At 41.2% G+C, this 23,740-nt stretch overlaps 1 protein-coding gene and 1 long non-coding RNA gene across 5 annotated transcripts in view; both read right to left on the reverse strand.

Moving 5' to 3' along the window:
* Positions 1 to 22,529, reverse strand: part of SDHC (succinate dehydrogenase complex subunit C) — a 66,222-nt gene extending 43,693 nt beyond the window's left edge. For 2 of the 4 annotated variants that reach the window (XM_049106846.1, XM_049106845.1), the window contains exons 1-4: positions 22,402 to 22,528; positions 15,364 to 15,420; positions 13,691 to 13,792; positions 4,783 to 4,844 (exon numbers count right to left, since the gene is read on the reverse strand). In XM_049106846.1, coding sequence (XP_048962803.1) covers positions 4,783 to 4,844; positions 13,691 to 13,792; positions 15,364 to 15,420; positions 22,402 to 22,421 — 241 coding nt within the window. In that variant the 5' untranslated portion in view covers positions 22,422 to 22,528. Of the gene's footprint in view, positions 1 to 4,782; positions 4,845 to 13,690; positions 13,793 to 15,363; positions 15,421 to 22,401 lie in introns of all 4 variants that reach the window. The other 2 variants (XM_049106844.1, XM_025420845.3) reach the window with 2 other exon arrangements.
* Positions 7,126 to 13,684, reverse strand: LOC118353585 (uncharacterized). Its single transcript, XR_004812828.1, has 2 exons — positions 12,957 to 13,684; positions 7,126 to 7,480 (listed from the first exon to the last, which is right to left on the reverse strand). It is a non-coding gene; the product is annotated as an uncharacterized LOC118353585 (long non-coding RNA).
* Positions 22,530 to 23,740: the final 1,211 nt, after the last annotated feature.

A 23,740-nucleotide genomic window follows, 5' to 3' on the forward strand; every position in this document is an offset into this window, starting at 1 on the left:
TGAGCCACCCAGGCTCAGTTTTAAAGAATTGTTTATAAAGTTCTATTTCTTTTTTTCCCCTTTTTTAAGGTGGGGAGAGGGGCAGAGGGTGAGAGAGAATCTCCAACAGACTCCACACCCAGAATGGAGCCTGACCAGGGGCTGGATCTCACAACCCTGAGATCATGATCTGAGCCAAAACTGAGAGTCAGATACTTAATTGACTGAGCTACCCAGGCAGCCCTATAAAGTTCTTCATTAATAAATTCTTTTTTTTTTTTAAGATTTATTTATTCATGAGAGACAGAGAGAGAGAGAGAGAGAGAGAGAGAGAGAGAGGCAGACACAGGCAGAAGGAGAAGCAGGCTCCATGCAGGGAGCCTGACGTGGGACTCAACCCCAGGTCTCCAGGATCACGCCCTGGGCCGAAGGCAGGCGCTAAACTGCTGAGCCACCCAGAGATCCCCAATAAATTCTATTTTAAAGTCAAACTAGTGTCATCAAACTTTTTGGTTCATTATGTTTTTTAGGATTTATATACTGGCTACAAAATCTCTATAGTTGGAATAAATACCTTATCATGGATTTGTCCTGGCAGCTTAATTTATTACTGGAACAAATGAGAACAGGAACTTTTTTTTTTTTTTAATGTAAGCTGTATGTCCAATGTGGGCTTGAACCCACAACCCCAAGATCAAGAGTCATGTGCTCTACTGACTTAGCCAGCCAGGCACCCTGAGAACAGGAACCTTTTATGACTTCCAACAGTCTACAGTCAAGTTCCAACCTCCCTATGTGGCAAAGTTCTTCACTGTCTGGCACACTCTCAGCCTAACCTTCTGCTACCTCTCCCATAGACACTATTCTCAACATCAGACCCAGTCATCACTATCTGGTAACTCTGGATCCTTCCCAACGCCTAGGCCTCTGCATAAGGTAGTTTCTCTGTTGAATGCCTTCCTCTACCTCCTCTTCATGAGCTCTTAACTCATCCTTTCAAGCTCTCCAACTGCTCCAGAAATGACCTCTCCTCAGGGATCCCATAACTCTATTAAAAAGTTACCACAGGGGTACCTGAGTGGTACAGTCGGTTGAGTGTCCAATTCTTGGTTTCAACTCAGGTTGTGATCTCAGTGTCATGGGCTGGGGTCATTGGGCTCCATGCTCAGTGTGGAGTCTGCTCTCTCCCCCTCTCCCTCTGCCCCTCCCCACCATGCTCTCTCTCATTCTCTCCTCCCCCTAAAATAAATAAATAAATATTAAAAAAAATAGTTTTTCTTACTCCTTAGATTCTTCTGCCCTTGATGGTAGAGGCTATTACAATCACTATCTAATTTCTAATGCATAGCAGGAGATTAATTAGAAGGCAGGAAGAATGAACAGTTCTGAAATGATCACCATGAGCAAAATGATTTACGTGGGCATATTCATTTAGTAAACAGAGATCCAAGCACCTATTGAGTGCTCACTAGAGGGTACAAAGGGGGAAGAAGACAGATGCAGTCCCCACTCTGTGAAGAGTTTGTAGTCTCATAAAAGAGACAGATTTAGGTGGCTCAATTGGTTAAGAGGCTGCCTTTGGCTCGGGCCATGATCTAAGGGTCCTGGGATCGAGCCCCACATTGGACTTCCTGCTCAGCGGGGAGTCTGCTTCTCCCTCTCCCTCTGCTCCTCCTTCTGCTTGTGCTGTCTCTCTAGCTCTCTCTTTCATGAATAAATAAAATCTTTAAAAAAAGACAGATTTATAAAAAGTAAGCAGACAAAATAATTACAAATATGTAATAAAAGGGTAGCCCGGGTAGCTCAGTGGTTTAGCGCTGCCTTCAACCCAGGGCCTGATCCTGGAGACCCTGGATAGAGTCCCACATCAGGCTCCCTGCATGGAGCCTGCTTCTCCCTCTGCCTGTGTCTCTGCCCCTCTCTCTCTCTGTGTCCCTCATGAATAAATAAATAAAATCTTAAAAAAAAAAAAAAGAACTAGAAGCAGAAGCTCCTTTTTCAGAGATGGTGGTAAGCAAAGTACTGTTTAAGTTGACAATTCTGTTCCAATCTAAAGGATAAAAAGGAACTAACCATGCCCATTGCAGAAAAGGGTAGGGGCAGACATTTCAGATTAAGGGAACAAAACATGCAATGGCTCTGAGGTGAAAAAGAGTTTTGTTCGTTCAAAGGAATTCAAAGACCAGGGCAGCCAGAGCACAGTAAGCAAGAGGCGACAAGGCAGACATGAGCTTGGCAAGGCCAGATCATGCAGCACACTTTTGGCCATGGTGGAGATGTGAATTTTAATCTAAGTGCCAAGGCAAATACAGTAATAGGATGAATCTAAGTGTGAGGTGATTCAATTTATTTTCAAAAGGTTTTTGTTTCTCCTGCTGTTATGTGAAAAAGAGATTGGAGGAGAGCCCTAAGAATGCAAAGATCACAGGTGCTGGGATTGACTTCATTTCAGGCCAAATGATCCAATTCTTCTCACCATTTGGTCCAGTGCATATCATCTTCTAAGAGATTGTTGCCATTCAATTTATCATGCTTCTTATCCCTATTTTCATAAGTCAACAGAGTATACTTTCTTGAAATTCCATCAATTCTGATATAGGCATTATTAATATGCTTATATTAAAAGGAATAAACCAAGGTTTAAAGAGTTGACTAAGTTGCCTACATCATCCAATCTAGCAAAAACCGGTTCCCTTCCAGTTTTGAATAGATCTTTGGGGGCGTCTGGGTGGCTTGGTTGGTTAATTGCCTGCCTTCGGCTCAGGTCAGGATCCTGTAGTCCAGGGATCGAGCTCCACAAACTGGGGAGCCTGCTTCTCCCTCTACCTCCCCTTCACCCCACCACAGCTCATGCCCTCTCTCTCTCATTCTTTCTTTAATAAATAAAAAAAGAATCTTAAAAATATATGAACAGACCTTCAGCATTTGAGGGAAACATGAAAACTACTACCATATGTAAACAACAGACACTACATTCCATCATAGAATTAGGGGACAAGGTTAGGGAAAAACTGGATAAATATCGATGAATACAAGGTCATTCAAGCAGGTCAGATAGAAAAAATAAATAATTATTAAGTACACTTGTAAAAGAAAATATATTAACTTTAGCTATGTTTGGCAAACTAATACTTTGTCATTATAGTCTATGAAAGAGTCAACATCTTTTTTATCACTCAATGGTGATAAATACATGGAAATAAAAAGGGAATCAATCAATTGGACTTATAAATAAAGTGCTCCTGTTCTTCCAATGGTTTTTAGGATTAAATTTGCTCATCAATACCACCAAAATAAGCATAAAGTATCCATCTAACAATTATAAAATTCTAAGCAAGCAGAAATAAAGTAATAATGAGGGGCAGCCCCGGTGGCGCAGCAGTTTAGCGACGCCTGCAGCCTAGGGCGTGATCCTGGAGACCCTGGATCGAGACCCACGTCAGGTTCCCTGCATGGAGCCTGCTTCTCCCTCTGCCTGTGTCTCTGCCTCTCTCTCTCTGTGTCTCTATGGATAAATAAATAAATAATCTTAAAAATAAATAAATAAATAAATAAATAAATAAATAAATAAATAAATAAAGTAATAATGAATTTACAGCTAGAAGAGCCTGATCTTGAAATGTATTGTATTGGGATGCCTGGGTGGCTTAGCAGCTGAACATCTGCCTTCTGCTCAGGGAGTGATCCCAGGGTCCGAAATTGAGTCCCACACTGGGCTCCTTGTGGGGAGCCTACTTCTCACTCTGCCTATGTCTCTGCCTCTCTGTGTCTCTCATGAATAAATAAATAAAATCTTTAAAAAAAAAAAAAAAAGAAACAAAGAAAGAAATGGGCAGCCCGGGTGAGCGGTTTAGCGCTGCCTTCGGCTCAGGGCATAATCCTGGAGACCCGGGATCAAGTCCCACATTGGGCTCCCTGTATGGAGCCTACTTCTCCCTCTGCTTGTGTCTCTCATGAATAAATAAAATCTTAAAAAAAAAAAAAAAAGAAATGTATCAGATTATTTCATTCCAAGTGGGTTTCAAACCAGAAACTATACGCAGATTCCCAGGCAAAAGCATTCTTTTTTTAAAAAAAAATTTTTATTTATTTATGATAGTCACAGAGAGAGAGAGAGAGAGAGAGAGGCAGAGACATAGGCAGAGGGAGAAGCAGGCTTCATGCACCGGGAGCCTGATGTGGGATTCGATCCCAGGTCTCCAGGATCGCACCCTGGGCCAAAGGCAGGTGCAAAACCGCTGCGCCACCCAGGGATCCCCAAAAGCAATCATTCTTATACCTGGATTCCATCATCTCTTTACCAACCAAAGGAATGATAATATAGGAATGATAACATCAGACCTTAGATAGGAGTTCCTACTCCTACTAGATTATCTTATCAATAAAACAAATCTGATTTTGAATGGTGAAGACATGGTCTAGATAATTTCTGACAATGTCTCAGCAGCAGCTCCCTAAATGCAGGGTCCCTACACTTGAGCCACCAGTCCTGCTGATGACCACTTCAGTAAAAATACTGTCTACAGGACCCCAGGGGGACCCTGAAGAATAGTATACAAAACAAAAATATGTCCACATTTCCAGTACAAGCCAAGAAAAAAATTTAAATATGGCCGATCCTCTCATTGTGGAAAGATGCATCAGATCCCAAAACCTGATTATAATCTGCATACTTACTACCTGTTTTAAACTCTACTACTGAAATGGATGTACTAAGACCAGCATACAATTCATACATTAAGTAAATAGACGTTTATGTCTGTGTGTGTGCACACGCACAAAAATAAATACACATGTACATACCTGCACTCAAGGCCACACCAGTACCACGGTGGCAAATGGACATTGCCATGGGAAGAGACCAACTGCAAAGAAATACACAAAGGCAATTAAAGAAAGGAAAATATGACACCACAATAGAGAGTCACGAAAAGAACATAAATCACTTTGGAAATAGGCACGATTTACACATAAAAACAAAAATAGGTTTTGCATTCTTGTGTTTCCACTTTGTAGTCTGAATATATTAAAATTGATTTATTTCCAGAGAAGCACCCCACCCTTTAACCAGAAGGAATCAATCACAAATAAAACTCCTCCTTTGCCAAGAATTAACATGGGTGGGTCAAAGACACCAAGTAAAGTTACATCTAGTTAGAAAATAATAGAATACAACCACTTGTGTCCTTCCTTGCTCCTGTCATATGACTGAAGTAAAAGGAAAACGAAGTGAGTTTTGTCAATCTAATTTCACAGAATAAATAGTCACCCTTGAATTCTTTCTTATTATGTGCCCATAAATATTCACAGTGAGCACACCGTTTATTCCCTAATAAACTACCTATACCAAATTTTTAAACCCAATTTTCCTGGGTTTATTAATAAATGTTTCTTAATCCACGGTAGTTTCAAAATACTTTGTCATCAAACCCCTTTCTAAATCATGTTCTGAATCATTAATTTGCCAAAGCATTTCCATAGAAGGACAACTAACACTGCTATATTCTGGACCTAGTTCTCATGCTCGAGAGGATTGGTTAGTGAAATGGAAAGAACGAGAGTCTTTGGATAAAGTTAACACTCATCCTGGAAAGTCAGCTTAGATAGGAAATGCTGAGCATAATCAGACCATATTTTCAAACACTCTAAAGCAAAGCTACTCAAGTAGGTTGAAAAAAAAATCTCAAAAAGAAATTCTAACTATGAAACGAAAATGGTCACAGTAAGAAAGGAGTAATGTCCAAAGAAACCAAAAAAAACTGGCTAGACACCACTCTGCTTAACTCAGACTTAACAGGATAAATATAAAAGGCGGAAGAAGACCCAGATAACAAAGGACAAGCAGAGAACAATGACATAATTTGGTTAGATAAATCAGGAGACTAAAACCCAGAATGAGCTGAGGCTTGCAAAAATGTCAAGGACAACAAAAAGGGGCTTTTAAAATTGTATTCAGGGAAAGAAAGCCTCCTAACCGGGATGGACAATTTTATGTTAATAGATGACAGAGTACAAAGCAGATTGCTCAACTATTTTATTTGTCAAAGAGAATGATTATCAGACTGAAAAAGACAGAACAAATATTGATTTGAGAGAACTGAAAAAAACAGAGGTGGGGAAATCGTAAGACATTGCTTAGCATTCCAAATGGACTTAGGGCTCGTGGCCAGCGAATGAAATCCCATGACTGGAAGAGCTACCAGATGAAGCGTGTGCACTGCTCTGGCATTTAGAAATACTGAAGTGGAAAATGGGGTTGAGACAAGAAACCGCTGGAGTCAAACATGACCCTAATTTTCAAAAATGGTTACAACCACAGCCTTGGGTCAGCTGAGTGCTGAGTAAGGTAAAGGAGATTTTATTTCCTAAACAACCACAGTACTATTTCTAGTCCTCCATGACCTTCCAGAGTCTTGTCACTCTTTATCAGGCAGGTAAGTATTTAGCCTTCATGATTGATTGCCTCAAGAAAGAATGTAACAGAACTGACACCGCATGACTTCCAAATCATACTGTCTCAGGCTGTGAGGAAGCCCAAATAGCCCTATGAAGAGCACTTAGGTAGCAAGGTTCAGGCGGAGAGAAAAGGATGGTGCCCCTAACAGCCAGGCTCAAACCCAAGTCATGTGAGTAAATGGATCTTCATAAATTCAGCCCCAGCCGTCATGTTTTCTAGCTGAGACCTCGACATTACAAAGCAAAGACAAATAATTCCCACTATTTCTTGTTCGACATTAGGTAAGAGTCTAGTATAGAGGGCAGCCCCGGTGGCGCAGCGGTTTAGAGCCGCCTGCAGCCCGGGGTGTGATCCTGGGGACATGGGATTGAGTCCCACGTGGGGCTTCCTGCAGGGAGCCTGCTTCTCCCCCTCTGCCTGTGTCTCTGCCTCTCTCTCTCTCTCTATGAATGAATGAATGAATAAATAAATAAATCTTAAAAAAAAGAGTCTAGTATAGAAAATCAAGACTGTTTTAATTCACTTACAGAAAAGAATCACTAAGAGCCACCAAAATCTTTCCTCAGGAAAAAAGATTTTTCAGGACATAATGAGATCCCTTTGAACACAGATTAGATCTTACTCAACTCTGTATTTCCAACTCCTAAAAGAGTATCAAACACACTATGAGCAATCAACAGATACACTGATTTGAAATATATTAATTTTATTCCCTTTTTTGATTGTCAGTAGAATGTTAAAGAAAAGCTAGAGATATACGACATATGAATTTAAGCAAGTGATTTAACCATATTGCAAATGATACCATCAACAAAGTAAAAAGCATTTCTCCAGGGAAGATATACAAATGGCCAGTTAGTTGACAAAAAGATGCTCATCATCACTAATGATTACAGAGGTGCAAATCAAAACTACAATGAGATACTTCTTCATATCCATTAGGATGGCTATTATTTAAAAAAATAATAATAATAACAAATATTGAGGAGGAGGTAGAGAAATTAGAACCCTTGTGCTCTGCTGGAACATAAAACAACACAGCTCCTATGGAAAAAAGGATGACAGGTTACTCAAAAAATTAAATAAAGAAAACTACTATATGATCCCACAGTTCAGTTCCACTTCTAGGTATATACTCAAAAGAACTGAAAGCAGGGACTCAAAGAAGTATTTGTACACCGATGCTCACTGCAGCATTATTCACAATAGTGGAAAGGTGGAAGCAACACAAATGTCCACGGATGCATGAATGGATAAGCAAAATGTAGTATACACATACAACAGGGTATTTATTCAGCCTTAGAAAGGAATGGAATTCCAACACATTCTACAACATGGATGAATCTTTGAGGACATTGTGCCAAGTGAAGTAAGCCAGACACAAAAGGACAAGCATTGTATGGTTTCATTTTATGAGGTACCCAGAGTAGTCAAATTTATTAAGAGAGAAAATCAAATGGTTAGGGGCTGGATCTGGGGGCAGAGGAGAATGGGAATTATTGCTTAATGAGTACAGAGTTTCAGTTTAGGAATATAAAAGGGGGATCCCTGGGTGGCGCAGCAGTTTAGTGCCTGCCTTTGGCCCAGGGTGCGATCCTGGAGACCCAGGATCGAATCCCGCGTCAGGCTCCCGGTGCATGGAACCTGCTTCTCCCTCTGCCTGTGTCTCTGCCTCTCTGTGTGTGTGTGTGACTATCATAAATAAATAAATAAATAAATAAATAAATAAATAAATAAATAGGAATATAAAAGGATCTGGCGATGGATAGTGGTGATGGTTTATATAAGTGAATATACTTAATGCTACTGAACTGTGTGTGCACTTAAAAATGGTTAAAATGGCAAGTTTTATAGTTTTATATTATGCATGTTTTACCATTAATAAAAAATGTTAAAAAAAAAAAAAAAGAAGTAAAAAGACAGCCCAATTTAAAAAATGAGCATAGGGGGTGCCTGGGTGGCTCATTCGGTTAAGCATCTGCCTTCGGCTCAGGTCATGATCTCAGAGTCCTGGCATGGAGCCCCATGTCAGGCTCACTCCTTAGCGGAGAGTCTGCTTCTCTTGCTCCTGGTCTGTGCTCTTTCTCTCACTATCTCTGTATCAAATAAATAAATCAAATCTTCAAAAAAAAATGAATAAAAAAAAAAGAATAAAAAAAAATGAATAAAGTAAAATAAGCATTATTTAAAAAAATTAAAAATAGGCCAGCCCCGGTGGTGCAGCGGTTTAGTGCCGCCTGCAGCCCGGAGCGTGATCCTGGAGACCCTGGATCGAGTCCCACGTCAGGCTCTCTGCATGGAGCCTGCTTCTCCCTCTGCCTGTGTCTCTACCTCTCATTCTCTCTTTGTGTCTCTATGAATAAATAAAATCTTAAAAAAAAATTAAAAATAAAAAAATGAGCATAGGATTTGAATATTCCTTTCTCCAAAGAAGAGATGCAAATGGCCAATAAGTACATGCAACGATATTCAAAATCAATACATGTCAGAGATTCAGTGTGCTTAGATTTATTTTATATGATTCAAGGTAAAACTAGAGCCATTGGATAGAAGATGGAAGTTGCAGCAACTTAATAAAAGAAGAGTCTTTCTGATGATAAGAGCAGTTCCCAAACTGGAGATGGGGTAGTGAGTTTCTTGTACACTGGAGGTGTACAAGCCTCGGCAGACAACCACATGAAAATACTGTAGAAGATATTCGCTTATTTGGCACAACAGTGGCTTTTAACCATTTTTTTTTTTTTTTTGGTGAGCAGCACCTTTAAATGCAAAAACGCAATATATAAAACAGATCAAAGAAACTCTGGTGACCCAAGCAGGGGTGCCTACAGTGCCATCTGCGTGTTAGCCAGCCCCACACAGCTACCCACAAAAGCTTAGTGGACTATGCAAAGCCCCAAGGAGCACTCAAAACCAATGAGATTGATGATGAAATTAAGTTTTATGGACCCTTCCAACTCCAAGTTTAAAAAAGTTTTTTTATTTTTTTTAAGATTTTATTTATTTATTCATGAAAGACACACACACACACACACACAGAGGCAGAGACACAGGCAGAGGGAGAAGCAGGCTCCATGCAGGGAGCGTGACGTGGGACTCAATCCCGGGTCTCCAGGATGATGACCTGGGCCGAAGGCAGGCACTAAACTGCTAAGCCACCCAGGGATTCCCTAAAAAAGTTTTTTAACATCCTTTTCAGTGGCTCTTGTTTTCCTGATAACTTAAACCCTGCACTATATGTTTGCTTTGATAAACTGACTCAATTTATTGAGAGAAAAGAGTATTTCAGAAGGTGCTAACTTACCCATTTATTTTCATGCCTCTTCCAAACAACTTTAAAAGTTAGTAATAGAAAATATGATTCCATAAAACATTAATCAGACATCTTTCCTGGATATATGACCTTGGAAACAGCTCTGTGTTCCCTGATGCTATAAGTGTGTCTAGAGTCTCATTACTCCAAGAGCAAAGAAGGTAGTGGAAGACTCAAGCCCACCATCTTATTACCATTCATTATGTGACCCAAGAAAAAAGGACCGGGCTTTAAATATAGATTCAGAATAACATAATAGTAAGTTCACCATTATCATACTCCCCCAAATCTTTTCTCTCTTAAAGAAAGTTTTATCATGAAGTTGCAAGGATTAAGGTCACTTAATTAGTCTCCTGTTTTAGTAGAATGTCCAATTTCTGCAATCAGAATTATTTCTGGAATCTGGCTTGGAAAATATCTAAAGGGTTGTGGTATTTGTGGAGGTGGTTAAAAAATGGCCAGCCTCCCTGGCCAGAACCCAAGGAAAGAGGGTAGTGGAGCTTAAGGAGCAGCTCAAGAGGGGTTTTTCTTTGCAAACACCAGCACAGCAGCTATCAATGCTACTTCTGAGGACAACAGATAAGCAGCTACAGATGCATCTATGCACCTGTATATACTTGCATACACATACATCTTAGATCTACTGAAAAGGCCTGGAAGCAATGACATCCGGGTAGCAATGAACACATCCAGCGCCCAGATCTTTTTTTTTTTTTTTTAATTTGGGCTTTTTTTTTTCTTTTATTTATTATTTATGATAGTCACAGAGAGAGAGAGAGAGAGAGAGAGAGAGAGAGAGAGGCAGAGACACAGGCAGAGGGAGAAGCAGGCTCCAAGCACCGGGAGCCCGACATGGGATTTGATCCCAGGTCTCCAGGATCGCGCCCTGGGCCAAAGGCAGGCGCCAAACCGCTGCGCCACCCAGGGATCCCTAGCGCCCAGATCTTGATTTCACAGGAGTCTTCTTGAAGAATTCCTACTGGCTAAGTGTGGGACAAATTGAACATCAAAATAAAGGAGAGTTACAGTGTAACTCCTTGGGCAAATAGGAACTATGAAATAATAAGTATGTATATACATTGTCTCTGTTCCTGGTTCCTGACACAGAGCTCCTAAAACCCTTATAATCTCCTGAGTGATAGGGAGTGCTAGGAACATCTTTTGTCCTAATATTTGGTCTTTGACCCTGATTCCTGACACACAGTTCCTAAATCCTTTTGAATTTCCTGGGTATTAAGAGCGTCCTTTGTTCTATTGAGGTGAATGTGGATGGAGGCTGGTTACCAGAAAGACTGAGCCACGATTAGAAACTTGGAAATTTCAGATCCACTCCCTCTTTGTCCAGGGAGAGAAGAGGGGCTAGAGATTGAGTTAATAATCAATCCTGCCTCCCTGATGAAGCCTCCATAAAAATCCCAAAAGTAATGGATTCAGAGTTTCCAAGTTGGTAGATAAACCCACATGTCAAGAGGGTGGTACAGCCCAACTCCATGGGGATAGAAGCTCCTGTGCTTGGAACTACTCCAGACACAGAGGCACCTAAATAGGTACCTGGTTGTTTATCAGTATCATCTATAATATCCCTTATAATCAACTAGTAAAAATAAGTAAACGTTTCCAAGTTCTATGAGCAATTCCAACAAATTATTGAACCTGAGGAGGGGGTAGAGAGAACCCTTGATTTATAGCTGGTCAAAAGCACAGGGCCTGCAAACTGGCATCTAGAGTGGGGGCCAGTCTGGCAGGACTGGCCTGTGGGGTCTGCACAGACTCCAGATAGTAAGTGTCATAAATGGATTACTAGACACTCAACCAGTGTCTGGAGAGTTGGAAAACTGGTTGGTGTGGGAAGAAAACCTCCACATATTTGAAGTCAGAAGTATTGAAAGCAGAGAGGAAACAATCCTGTTTTTCCTTTAGTTGGTGTCATAAGAGTAGAAATGAGTTTTTCCTTTTAGGAATCTTTGAGTCTATGCTGATAAAGAAAGCAAATTTTATCCTATTTATTTGTTTGTTTGTTTATAAATAAATCTAGAAGGTATGATGGGATTAGGAGAATTATAATCTGGCAACCAACATAGTAATAACTGACTCCTAGTAACAACTAATAAACATTGATGGTAAGTATCATCAATAGATGGGGGAGTAGAAATCTCACCACAAAATAATTAACAATTAATAAACACACTATCTTTGTTCATTAACTTTATAGATGGAGAAACCTAAGTAGACATTTTAACTAATGATAAAAGTCAATGTTGCCAGGAATGGGATAAATCACTCCCATATGCAGTTCCTCCCAACCCATGCGCTGAAAAGAGCATACCTCTGCTTCAGAGATAGTACTGCCCAACATGCATGAATCACAAGAAAATGTCAGGCAAACCCAAACAGGAACATTCTAAAAATGTTAAGGTCATGAAAGATAAAAAGACTGTTCCACGCTGAAGGAGATCAAAGAGTTAAAGAGACAACTAAATGCAATACATGATCCTGGGTCGGATCCTGGACCTAGAAAAGACATTTATGAGGACAAATGACATGTGAATGGGATCTGAGGATTAGATGGTAACAATGGGCCAAAGTTAATTCTCTGATAGTGATGGCTGTACTCTAGAGTGCCCTTGAATTTTTTTTTTTTTTTTTTTTTTTTTTTTTAATAGAGGGAAGGGGCGAGGAGAGGGAGAAGATGAGAAAAAATCCCAAGTAGCCTCCAAATCCAGCACAGAGCCCAATTCAGGGTTCAATCTCATGACCTTGAGATCAGGACCTAAGCCAAAATCAGGAGTCAGATTTTTAAACAACTAAAACACCCAGGTGCCCCTAGAGTGTCCTTGAATTTAAGAAACATGCACTCAGGTATTAAGAGTTTGTAGGGATCCCTGGGTGGCACAGTGGTTTGGCGCCTGCCTTTGGCCCAGGGCGTGATCCTAGAGTCCCAGGATCGAATCCCACGTCGGGCTCCTGGTGCATGGAGCCTGCTTCTCCCTCTGCCTGTGTCTCTGCCTCTCTCTCTCTCTCTCTCTCTCTCTGTGTGACTATCATAAATAAATAAAAATTAAAAAAAAAAAAAAAGAGTTTGTGGTAGGCAGAGTAACAGCCTCCCTAAAGATGTGCACAGGAATGTGGAACCTTTGAGTATTTTACCTTAAATGGCAAAGTGGAATTTAAAGTTGCAGACAAAATTAAGTTTGCTAATAAGCTCACCTTAACCCAAGGAGACTATCCTGGATTATCTGGATGGTCCCAAATAATCACAAAGGTCCTTAAAAGTGTTAGAGGCTGGTAGAAAGAGGGAATCAGAGAAGAAATGTGACAAACTGGGTCGAAGTGGTGGGAGGGAGAATGTCACTCAACATTGCTGATGGGGAAAAGAAGCCACAATCCAAGGAACTCAGAGTAACCTCTAGAAGCTGCAAGAGGCAAAGAAAAAGATTCTTCCCTTGAGCCTCCAGACGGGAATGCAACCCTACCAACACCTTAATTTTAACCCGGTGAGACTTGGGTCAGACTTCTGAACTATGGACCTGTAAGACAATAAATGTGTTGTTCGAAGCCACAAAGTTTGTGATAACTTGTTTACAGCAGCATTACAGGAGTCATGGAATATCATCTCTGCACTTGATCTTAAATCATTTGGACATGTTAACAAATTGGGAATGTGCATAAAGACATATAAGAATTCTGTGTATTGTTTTTATAACATTTATGTAAATTTGAAATTGTTTCAAAATAATTTTTTTCAATTGATAGGAAGTACATTTTGACCCACCAGCATTTTCCAAATGGCACTTCTGCAGGATGAATTACCCTCTAAGGCCAGAAGACAGAAAAAAGTCTTCTTATAAAAAAGGCCTAAGGGAAATAATCAGGGAGGCAATGGCCCAGCTTCCAGAACCTTCAACTATTACTTCTAAACTCCCTGGTTCCAGAGACCTTACCTGTAGATAGTGATATGGGGAGACAGAGGACGGTTTAAATCAGTGTTCTTATTCCAGAACCTCTCCATCTCTTCCTTGGCTGTGGTTCCCAAAGGAACAGCACTAAAATAAAACCAGAAGACTTTAAAATGATTAAAAGTAAACTTGGCCTAAGTTTTTACATAACAAAAAGTTAAATAAAATAAGCTAAGCTCTAAGCTGGGCTGGATGAACCCACCGCATAAGGAAAACATGTTCATCTACTCCCCTTGTCTGTATGCCAAGTCTGACTCGTTATTAATAACCTCAATCACCCAGTGAGGTCATACCAGAGGAGAACTCTTCTTTCCAACCCCCAACATACAAGGCCTGAAACAGAAGCTCAACTTCTTTCATACTGCACTGCAGAGCAACTACAATATTTCAGAATCATTTACATAAATGGATCACTCTTTCCCAGACCACAGGTGCTGTGCTGTCTCATACATCACCACCTGCTCTCATCTGTTTTGTCAAGACTCCCTTTCAGGTTCTCAAAAACCAAGAACCGGATCAGCTCAGTACTTCTGAACAGTTTCTTGGTTTCCCTGGATTGAAGCCAAGTGTTGAACATAGCTGTTCAACAATTCATTAGCTGTCTGTATTAAATGTGATTCCATCTCCCTCCAGAAAATATAACCTACTCAGAGTTTACTTATTAATTACAGAAAGAAAAAAAAAACCAGTAACTTCATAGTGGGAAAAATACCTAGCAGATATTCCTTTATTCAAATGATCACATGCCCCCTGATATGACTATAACAGAGAATATAACATCACATATTACTCCTGCTGAAAAGAGGTAACTTGACTCTAATTATAGGGAATGGTCAGACAAACCCAAGTTGAGAGATATTCTACAAAATAACTGGCCTGTATTCTTCAAAAATGTCAGTGTCATAAAAGACAAAGGGAAGTTACAAAGCAGTTCCAGCTTAAATGATACTGAAGAAACATGACAAGTAAAAACAATGTGTGAACCTAATTAGCTCCTGGATGGGGAACTGTATTTCTATAAAGGACTGTATTTCTATAAAGTACATTATTTGGGACAAATGGAAAATCTGAAACTAAATGTATGCTGGATAAGAGTATATCAATGTTAATTTTCCTGAATTTGATAACTGTGTTTGTGTAATTATATGGTTATAAGATAATGTTCATGTTCTTAGAACAAGTATTTAGAAGTAAAGCATCATGGTGTCTGCAACTTAATCTCAAAGAATTCAGAGAAAATACTAACAATAATTAAATATACATCAGCCTGGACTACACTAAACTGTCAATATTAGACCAGGTGTCTAAAATAATCTAACATACAAACACAACCTAAAATACATGGAACTATAGGTAAACACAGCAAAATATTAACAACCAATGAATTTAGGTGAAAAGTATATAGAACTCCATTGTACTATTCTTTCAACTTTTCTGAAAGTATAAAATATTTCCCAAATTTAAAGTTTACTATTCTTATCCTTCCTTCTACTACTACCAGATGAGAAAAATAGTGACCACAATCACTAAATTTCTAGCCAACCATCTACAATTTCCTTTCATAAATATCCCCAAAATCTAAACCAACAACCCACTGCTGTTCCCTGAGGGAAATAAAAGTTAAGTCCTAATAACACTCCACAAGTTTAGAAACTTACTTTCTGATACAGAGCTGAGGACTAAGGTGGGCACGGAGGCAATGACGGCCAACATGTCTGCAAGGTAAGAGAATAAAGAGTCAATGGGGGGGAGGGGACACCTGCCTGGCTTAGTGGGTGAGTGGGTGGAGCCCGAGATCCTGGATCTCCAGGGTTGTGAGTTCAAGCCCCACGTTGGGTGTAGAGATTACTTAAAAATAAGGTCTTTTTTAAAAAAAAGAGAATTGAAACCAATGATGTACTATATGTTGGCTAATTGAATTTAAATTTTAAAAATTAAAATTAAAATTAGAAAAAGAGAGAATAAAGAATCAACACACATTTAGAGATCAATTTCAGTTTATCAACTTCTCTATTTTTGTACCATATTAGATTTAGGAGTAGAGGAAAAAATTAATAACACGATAACAAGGGCAGTATCAATGTCCCTGAGATTATTTTTTAGTTGGAAAGCTACAACTTTAAATAACTGGAGAACAATCACATATATAATCTACAAAGGCAAAATAAAGTTTTAGCTGAACACAAATAATACATGGTAAAAGCATAATCAGGGTTCGTAATGTTCAACAGCGCAATGCAGAATGCAATTTTTTTTTTAAGATTTTTTTTTTTTTTTTTTAGATTTTATTTATTCATGAGAGACACAGGCAGAAGGAGAAGCAGGCTCCTTGAGGGGAGCCCAATGTGGGACTCGATCCTGGGACCCTGGGATCATGCCCTGAGCCGAAGGCAGATGCTCAACCGCTGAGCCACCCAGGCATCCCATGTGATTTTTTTTTTTTTTTTAAGGTTTATTTATTTAGGGATCCCTGGGTGGCGCAGCGGTTTGGCACCTGCCTTTGGCCCAGGGCGCGATCCTGGAGACCCGGGATCGAATCCCACGTCGGGCTCCCGGTGAATGGAGCCTGCTTCTCCCTCTGCCTGTGTCTCTGCCTCTCTCTCTCTCTCTCTCTCTGTGTGACTATCATAAAAAAAAACTTTTTAAAAAGATTTATTTATTTATTTATGATAGACAGAGAGAGAGGGAGAGAGAGAGGCAGAGACACAGGCAGAGGGAGAAGCAGGCTCCATGCCGGGAGCCCGATGCAGGCCTCGATCCCGGAACTCTAGGATCACGCCCTGGGCCAAAGGCAGGCGCGAAACCGCTGAGCCACCCAGGGATCCCCGATTATTTTTTTAAAGTTAGGTCTTAAAGGAAGTGACTTAAGGGTAAGTAAGAATGAGAATGAGAATACATCTTATTCACTGTTGCCAAAGGATGAATGAAGAAGGTTGAAGAATAAGAGGTTTGTGGCAGAAGGATCCTAAATATTAAGCTATCATTTTAGGAATTACCATTAAGTTCCAGACAAGCTGGATGAACTTCAAGTCAAAAAGTCTCTAATTGGGCAAAAAGTGTGGAAATGCAAAGATTTCTCTAACCACGTGAAGAATTACATGAGGAGTGTACACAAGTTTTCTACTAAAAAGTTGCTACTTCTACTAAAAAGTATATATCAGTACCAGAACTGCTTTTCAAGTCTAAAACCAAGATGTGCCCAGGCAGTCTATGTAAAGTGAACTTCACTGATCCAGAGTTCACACGGTATTATGAAAAACATGGCCACTATGTCTCTTTTTTTACATTATTATATCAAATCTTTCCAAAAGTATTTAAGAAAGTTATCGGAGTGAATTTCTGGGACTAAAATTAAAAATACATTGATCTTTCAAAAGTTTGTCATATATCTACTCTATATGAGGCATTGTGGGGATAAAAAAATCTCCTTGAGATCCAATGATCTTCTAAAAAAGCTCATGGTGTCCCTGACACCATTGGTATTAGATGCATAAAGAGTTCAAAATCCCTATGCTAAAAAAAAAAAAAAAAAAAAAAAAAATTCCCTATGCTTTACACCAGGGCAGAAGAAGGTCCACTACTTGAAGGCAAAATAATCCAATCAACACTTCCTTCAGCTCTTCCTTCTTTCCAGCTTTGGAGGCAAGAGGTGAATACAGACATTGTATACCCAAGGCTCTCAGAAAGAAGTGGGAACAAATGTCTTCAATCAATTGAAGTAATTGTGGCTCTGAAGTTGCAGGGCATGCATTCCTTACACCAGGCTAGGTCCTGTCACTCAGCTACCCGGCAAGAGTTTGCAGATGTGGGTTGGAATCTACAGCACTCTCTGTCTAGTGCTATTGTTTCCCAGACAAATACCAACATAAGCTTTCCACAAGGCTCTCACAGAAACTAGCTACACAAACTCAATAACCTTACTTGAAATATGACAAAAGTAGGTATCTATCCTTGCCTTTCATGTGAAATCAGGAACTCTGAAAAGTCCTACCAAGAATTGTGCACTATACGTTATAGCTAAAAATAGTATTTTTTTTTTTTTAAGATTCTATATATTTATTTGAGAGAGAGAGAGCATGAGCAAGAACAGTAGGCAGAGGGAGAAGGAGAAGCAGGCTCCCCACTGAGCAGGGAGCCTGACACGGGACTCAATCCCAGGACCCAAGGATCACAATACAAGTTGAAGGCAGACGCTTGACTGACAGAGCCACCCAGGTACCCAAAAAGACATAGTACTTTATTTTTAATTAACAAACCAGAATGTATCCTTCTGGTTAGTATTGTTCCCTTCTAAATACATTATACATGTCTACCCAAAAATGTAATCATTGCTCACATCATTTTTGAAACTCTTCTCTGGGTTAGGGTAACAACAGTGATGCAGAAAGAATATTAAAAAAAAAAGGGGGATCCCTGGGTGGCGCAGCGGTTAGCGCCTGCCTTTGGCCCAGGGCACGATCCTGGAGACCCGGGATCGAATCCCACATCGGGCTCCCGGTGCATGGAGCCTGCTTCTCCCTCTGCCTGTGTCTCTGCCTCTTTCTCTCTCTCACTGTGTGCCTATCATTAATAAGTAAAATAAAATAAAAAATTAAAAAAAAAAAAACACTGGAGTTCTAGTTCTGCGTGTTGTGTAATTTTATGGAATCACTGAGCTGCAGCTTTTTCATTTGTGAAATGGGATTGGTAAGACTAAGACCTACCTTATTGGTTGCTGGTTGGATTATATAAGAAAATGTACAGAAAAGCATTCTCAAAACTGTAACATTGTCCATATATATATATTACTAATATTTCATTGGTCTCCCCAAGGTCTTTAGAATTCACATCACATTCTTTTTAAAACCTTCAGCGGTGGTAAAAATATTCATTTGCTGAAAATGGATTTGGCTTTTGGGAAAAAAAAAAAAACAAAAGTTACTCAAAGCCAACTCTGTTTGATCAAACTAAATAAAATCATTTTTGGTCTAAAATAAGATGTGACTATTATATAATGAATTTCTCTTACATGACCTCTAAACATGATCTGATGGCATGCCAAAAAGTTTCAGAAATATCTGGGGTAAGAGCAACACTAAAATAGATGTATAGATGGATAACTTTGAATGACAAGATGAAGAACAATCATTCTATACAAAAGTTGTCATTAATGGCTATTAGCACTCAAAGTGCCCCAAGTTACAACAGAAGTTACCCTTCATCTCTTATTATCTCTCAGCTGCACATACGTGCAAGGCATCACCTGATATTATCCAGGAAACTTTGGTCCTTTTAGCCCTTATCCTTTTCATTGCTTGCAAAGAGGATGATAAGAGGAGCTCCTGAACTGCTCTCCCTAGCATCATTCTATTCCCTATCATTCAATATTACCAAAGCTAACTTACTGAAAAAGCTCATTTCATTGCTCTTCTGCCCCAAAGTCTTTTAACAGTTCCCTGTTGCTTATGGTATAAGGTCTAGATGATAGCCAAACCAACTCTCTGGACCCATTCTCCCACTGATGCCCTTCAGTCCCTTATACATCTACCACACCGAATATTACACCACACCCAGACACAACAAGCCGTCTAGAAGCACATGCCTTTTTGCTCATGCTGCTCTTTGAGTGGAATCTCCCTCACACTCAGATAAACTAATCCTTCAAAACCCAACAACTCCTGGATGGCGACTTCACCGTTTCTTTAGCCTTACTCGCTGCACCTGTCGTGCCTCTACACCATCTCTTCACATCTCTATATCAACACATATTATGTTGCTTAATAATTAATCTATTTACTTATCTCCTCTGCTAAACTGAACTCTTTAAGGAAAGGACTGGAACGCTTGGTGTCCAGAACACCTATAATGTCTGACACACCGAAGAGGCGCAAAACAATGGTTTGGAAATGAATATGCTTATTTTAGAGAGCAATCTTATATATTTAAGTCTTATTTTTAGAGGTGTTTCACATGTGGCATTTTATATAATGAGCGATGTGCAGACAGTGACTCCTGGTGACTTTGTGCATAAGCAGCATGAACTTTAGACAGGAGCCTAGCTGTTCTTAGCTTAGTTCTCTATCTCCATCTTGGCTTTGGCAAGTCATTCCTCGACTGAGTGCCAAAGGAGCACACATCACTCAGCTGGTTATTCATTCCTGGCTAGTCTGTGAACCATTTAGGGAGTATACAAAATATAGAGCACTACTCAAAAGCCATGACGTACGGTACTCTGAGAACTAATAATCTTTAACCAAGCATTAGAAATGTTTAATCAATAGTTCTTTTTAAGTGGGCCCAAGTTATTGCTATTTTCATTCACAAATGAGGAAACTGCAATCATGGAACTAGTCACCTTGACTTACACAAAATAAATGGAATTTGTGACAATACTAGAAATAGAAACCAGCTCCTAGAATTTCTTAGAAGGTATTTTCCTCTGGGGCACCTGGGTGGCTCAGTGGTTGAGCATCTGCCTTTGGCTCAGGGTGTGATCCCAAGGGTCCTGGGATTGAGTCCCGCATCAGGCTCCCCACAGGGGGCCTGCTTCTCCCTCTGCCTCTCATGAATAAAATCTTTTTTAAAAATTCATAATTTAAGAAAAAAAAAGAAGATATTTTTCTTTGAGACTATATCAAACAGTTCCAAATCCCTGCAGTGAAATGGAATTTGACTCAGAACTTCAATTAGAAAAAAAAAGGGGGGGTGGTGGTGCATGGGTGGTTCAATGGGTTGAGCCTCCAACCTCATTTCAGCTTAGATCATGATCTCAGTGTTGTGAGACTGAGCCCTGGAACTATAACTGGCTCTGTGCTTGCTCAGTGAGGAGTCTGCTTGAGATTCTCTCCCCCTCCCATGCATATGCTCTCTCTAAAATAAATAAATAAATCTTTAAAAAAAAAATTTTTTTTTTTAAATTCTCTATGTCCTCTTTTAAGAAAGCCCTTGTGAGGGCAACCCCAGTGGCCTAGTGGTTTAGTGCTGCCTTCAGCCCAGGGCATGATCCTGGAGACCCAGGATAGAGTCCCATGTCAGGCTCCTTGCAATGGAGCCTGCTTCTCCCTCTGCCTGTGTCTCTGCCTCTCTCTCTCTCTGTGTCTCTCATAAGTAAATAAATAATCTTTAAAAAAAAGAAAAAAGATTAAAAAAATATTTTAAAAAAAGCCCTTGTGAGAAAAGGAGAGAGGTGCCCTTCCCATGAGCTCCAGATTACTACTAATGAAAAAGAAGTCTATTTCTTAGCATCTGAATACTAGTGGTGACAGTCCTACACATTTCAAAAATGATACTGTCTGGACATACTTAATGAGTGTGATAATTATCAGCCTCCAAACAACAATCCTAAAACTCTTAAAATGAACTGTTCAGAACCAATATGACCATTTCAAGCTGAATGCTAATTCTACCAAAAGTCCCTGACATCTACTAAAATATGACATACCAAAGAATTCAAAAATCATCCAATTATGGTAAAACTACCTGGAATAAAGAACGCAGTTCTGGTAAGATTGGAGTTGGCACACCTTGGGGTGGGGTGGGGGGGGGGGAGATACATTTGGAAATAGGCAGGGAGAAAAATGATGGATTAAGATAACCCAGTCCTGGGCAGCCCAGCTCAGCGGTTTAGCTGTGCCTTCAGCCCAGGTTGTCATTCTGGGGTCCTGGAATTGGGTCCCATGACGGGCTCCCTGCATGGAGCCTGCTTCTCCCTCTGCCTGTATCTCTGCCTTTCTCTCTGTGTCTTTCACGAATAAATAAATAAAATCTTAAAAAAAAAAAAAAAAAAAAAGTAACTCAGTCCTGATCTCCACTCCAAGAGGAATTGTTTTGTCACCGAGCAAAACTAAATAAAGTCCCTCTATTTTTATACTGGGTCACTGAAGTGGAAAGAGAAATGAGAGGATATTTGGGGAAATCAGGAATTAAATCTCAACAACATTAAGACTAACTTTCCATAACAAATAGTTTCCAAAAATAGGCCTGGCACGACAGTGTGCTGGCACTTGTACCAGGAGTGTCTGAAGTCACTGCAGCCGCTGCGTCCAGAAAGGCTCGGAGTACAGAATGAAGCCTAGAAAGAGGACAGCTCGGAATGGAAGAAAATCTGGGGTACCTCGTACTGAAAAACTGAGACACCCACTCCCCCCTCGCCCCACCCCAAATAAAAAGATGAATTAAAACTGAATTCCCCAGGCTGCTTTGGGGCAGCGCAGTAGGGGGCCAAGCCTCCCGCCCCCTCCTCCAGGGGCCGGTCCCGGGGCCCACCCCCTGCCAGCAACTAGTGTTTGCAGGAGTTACACGCGAAGTTTGCACCAAGATGCCTCCCCCCGAGGCCCAATCGCTAGACAAGACGTCGAGGTCGTAGGGGATGATCCGCTGACCTCGAGGTCCTAACTGTTACTGCCCCGGGGCCCGGCTCTGGGTGCGGCCCAAGCGCAGTCTGAGAATCAAGTACTGGAGGCGGGGGAAGTGGAAGGGGCGACAGCCGCGCGACCCGTCGGTAGGGAGTAGGGACCGGGTAACGGGCCGGTGACCCCGCGTCACCGGAGCGCCTGGGGGATGCGACGGGCCCTAGGGTGCCACGGCGCGCGCGGCACGCACGCCCACGGGCCCTCTCCCTGCCCAGGCTCGGGCGGACAGCCGTCAGCCAGACGTCAGGGCGCTGCGGGCCTCCCGAGGGCCGCGGCCACCGACTCCCAGCCCCAGGCTAAAGTCACCTCGACAAGAGCGCAGCCATCTTGAGTTCCGGCCTGGACGGAAGTGACGTCCAACGTCTCCGCCGCCTGGGGGGGGGGGGCGGGGTTTCTGTCACGTGACAGCGCCAGCTCTTTAAAAGGATCCGGAGCTGTTGCCTTGCAGGGCTCTTCGGAGTGGAGTTCCCGGTGCGTCTGGCTTCCCCGCCCGGTGTCCCGGCGGGAGGTTAGGGACGAACGGCGCTGACCCAGACTCCGCAGTCGGCGGCGTACCTGCGAACCTAACTCATTCTGTTTTCGCTCTGCTGAACGTCAGACTCGCCCTGATTCTTCTCCAGCATCTCCGCCGCCGCTCGTCCCCGGGGAGGGAGGGGGCGCCCAAGGCACCGGGGAAACAGGCTTCGTCCCATTTTAATGAGAGGCTTCTGCTGTGCGAGGAAGGAGCGCGAGGCCTACGCAGACCGCCGTCCCGGGAACGGGGCACCTGCCCTAGCCCCGTGCCCCTCGGTCCCTGGGCTGGAGCCGCCGCCGGCGCTGGACGCCCACGAGCCGCGCACAGCGCTCCTTTGTGCCTTGTCTCAAGCTGTGTGGGTGACACCCACGGCCAGAGGCAGCCGGGCCGGGGGACAACTCGCTTTGATTTCTATGCACACACGCGGGGGGGGGGGTTATATATATATAATATATATAGATATATTATATATATATAATATATATATTCTTATATATATATATTCTTTTTTTATATATATATTATTTCTTTTTTTTTTTTTGAGGGACCCAAACAGCAATCAATTGCACAGCCCTTGTGACTTAAAAGTGAGTGCGAAAAAAAAAGAAAAAAAGAAAAAGAAAAAAAGTGAGTGCGGAAGGAATAGGAAAGTGAAAAAGTTCTTGGGTCTCTCTTGCGGGCAGAGCCCAGGGCAACTTCTATTCTGCAATAGAACATTCCGCGACGTTAATATTCAGATCTCATTTATATTTAGCACTCCTGCACTTCTTTGAGGCTTTAAATAGCACAAATTCACTTACTTCTTCATCAAACGAAAATAACGTTTTGCATTTCTGTAGTACTTGACAAAGAAAGCGCTTTTATAGACTCTGGGACTGGAAGAGACCTTATTTTTTTTTTTTTTTAAGATTTCATTTATTTATTCATGAAAGACACAAAGGAGAGAGAGAGGCAGAGACGCAGGCAGAGGGAGAAGCAGGCTCCATGCAGGGAGCCCGATGTGCGTCTCGATTTTGGGACTCTTAAGATCACGCCCTGGAACAACGCAAGCGCTAAACCGCTGGGCCTCCCAGGGATTCCCTGGAAGAGACCGTATTAGAGGCTCTGGTTTTCCATCCAGCGCAGGTATCT

This window comes from Canis lupus, chromosome 38 (genome assembly GCF_003254725.2).
Source record: "Canis lupus dingo isolate Sandy chromosome 38, ASM325472v2, whole genome shotgun sequence".
Classification (NCBI taxonomy): Eukaryota; Metazoa; Chordata; class Mammalia; order Carnivora; family Canidae; genus Canis; species Canis lupus.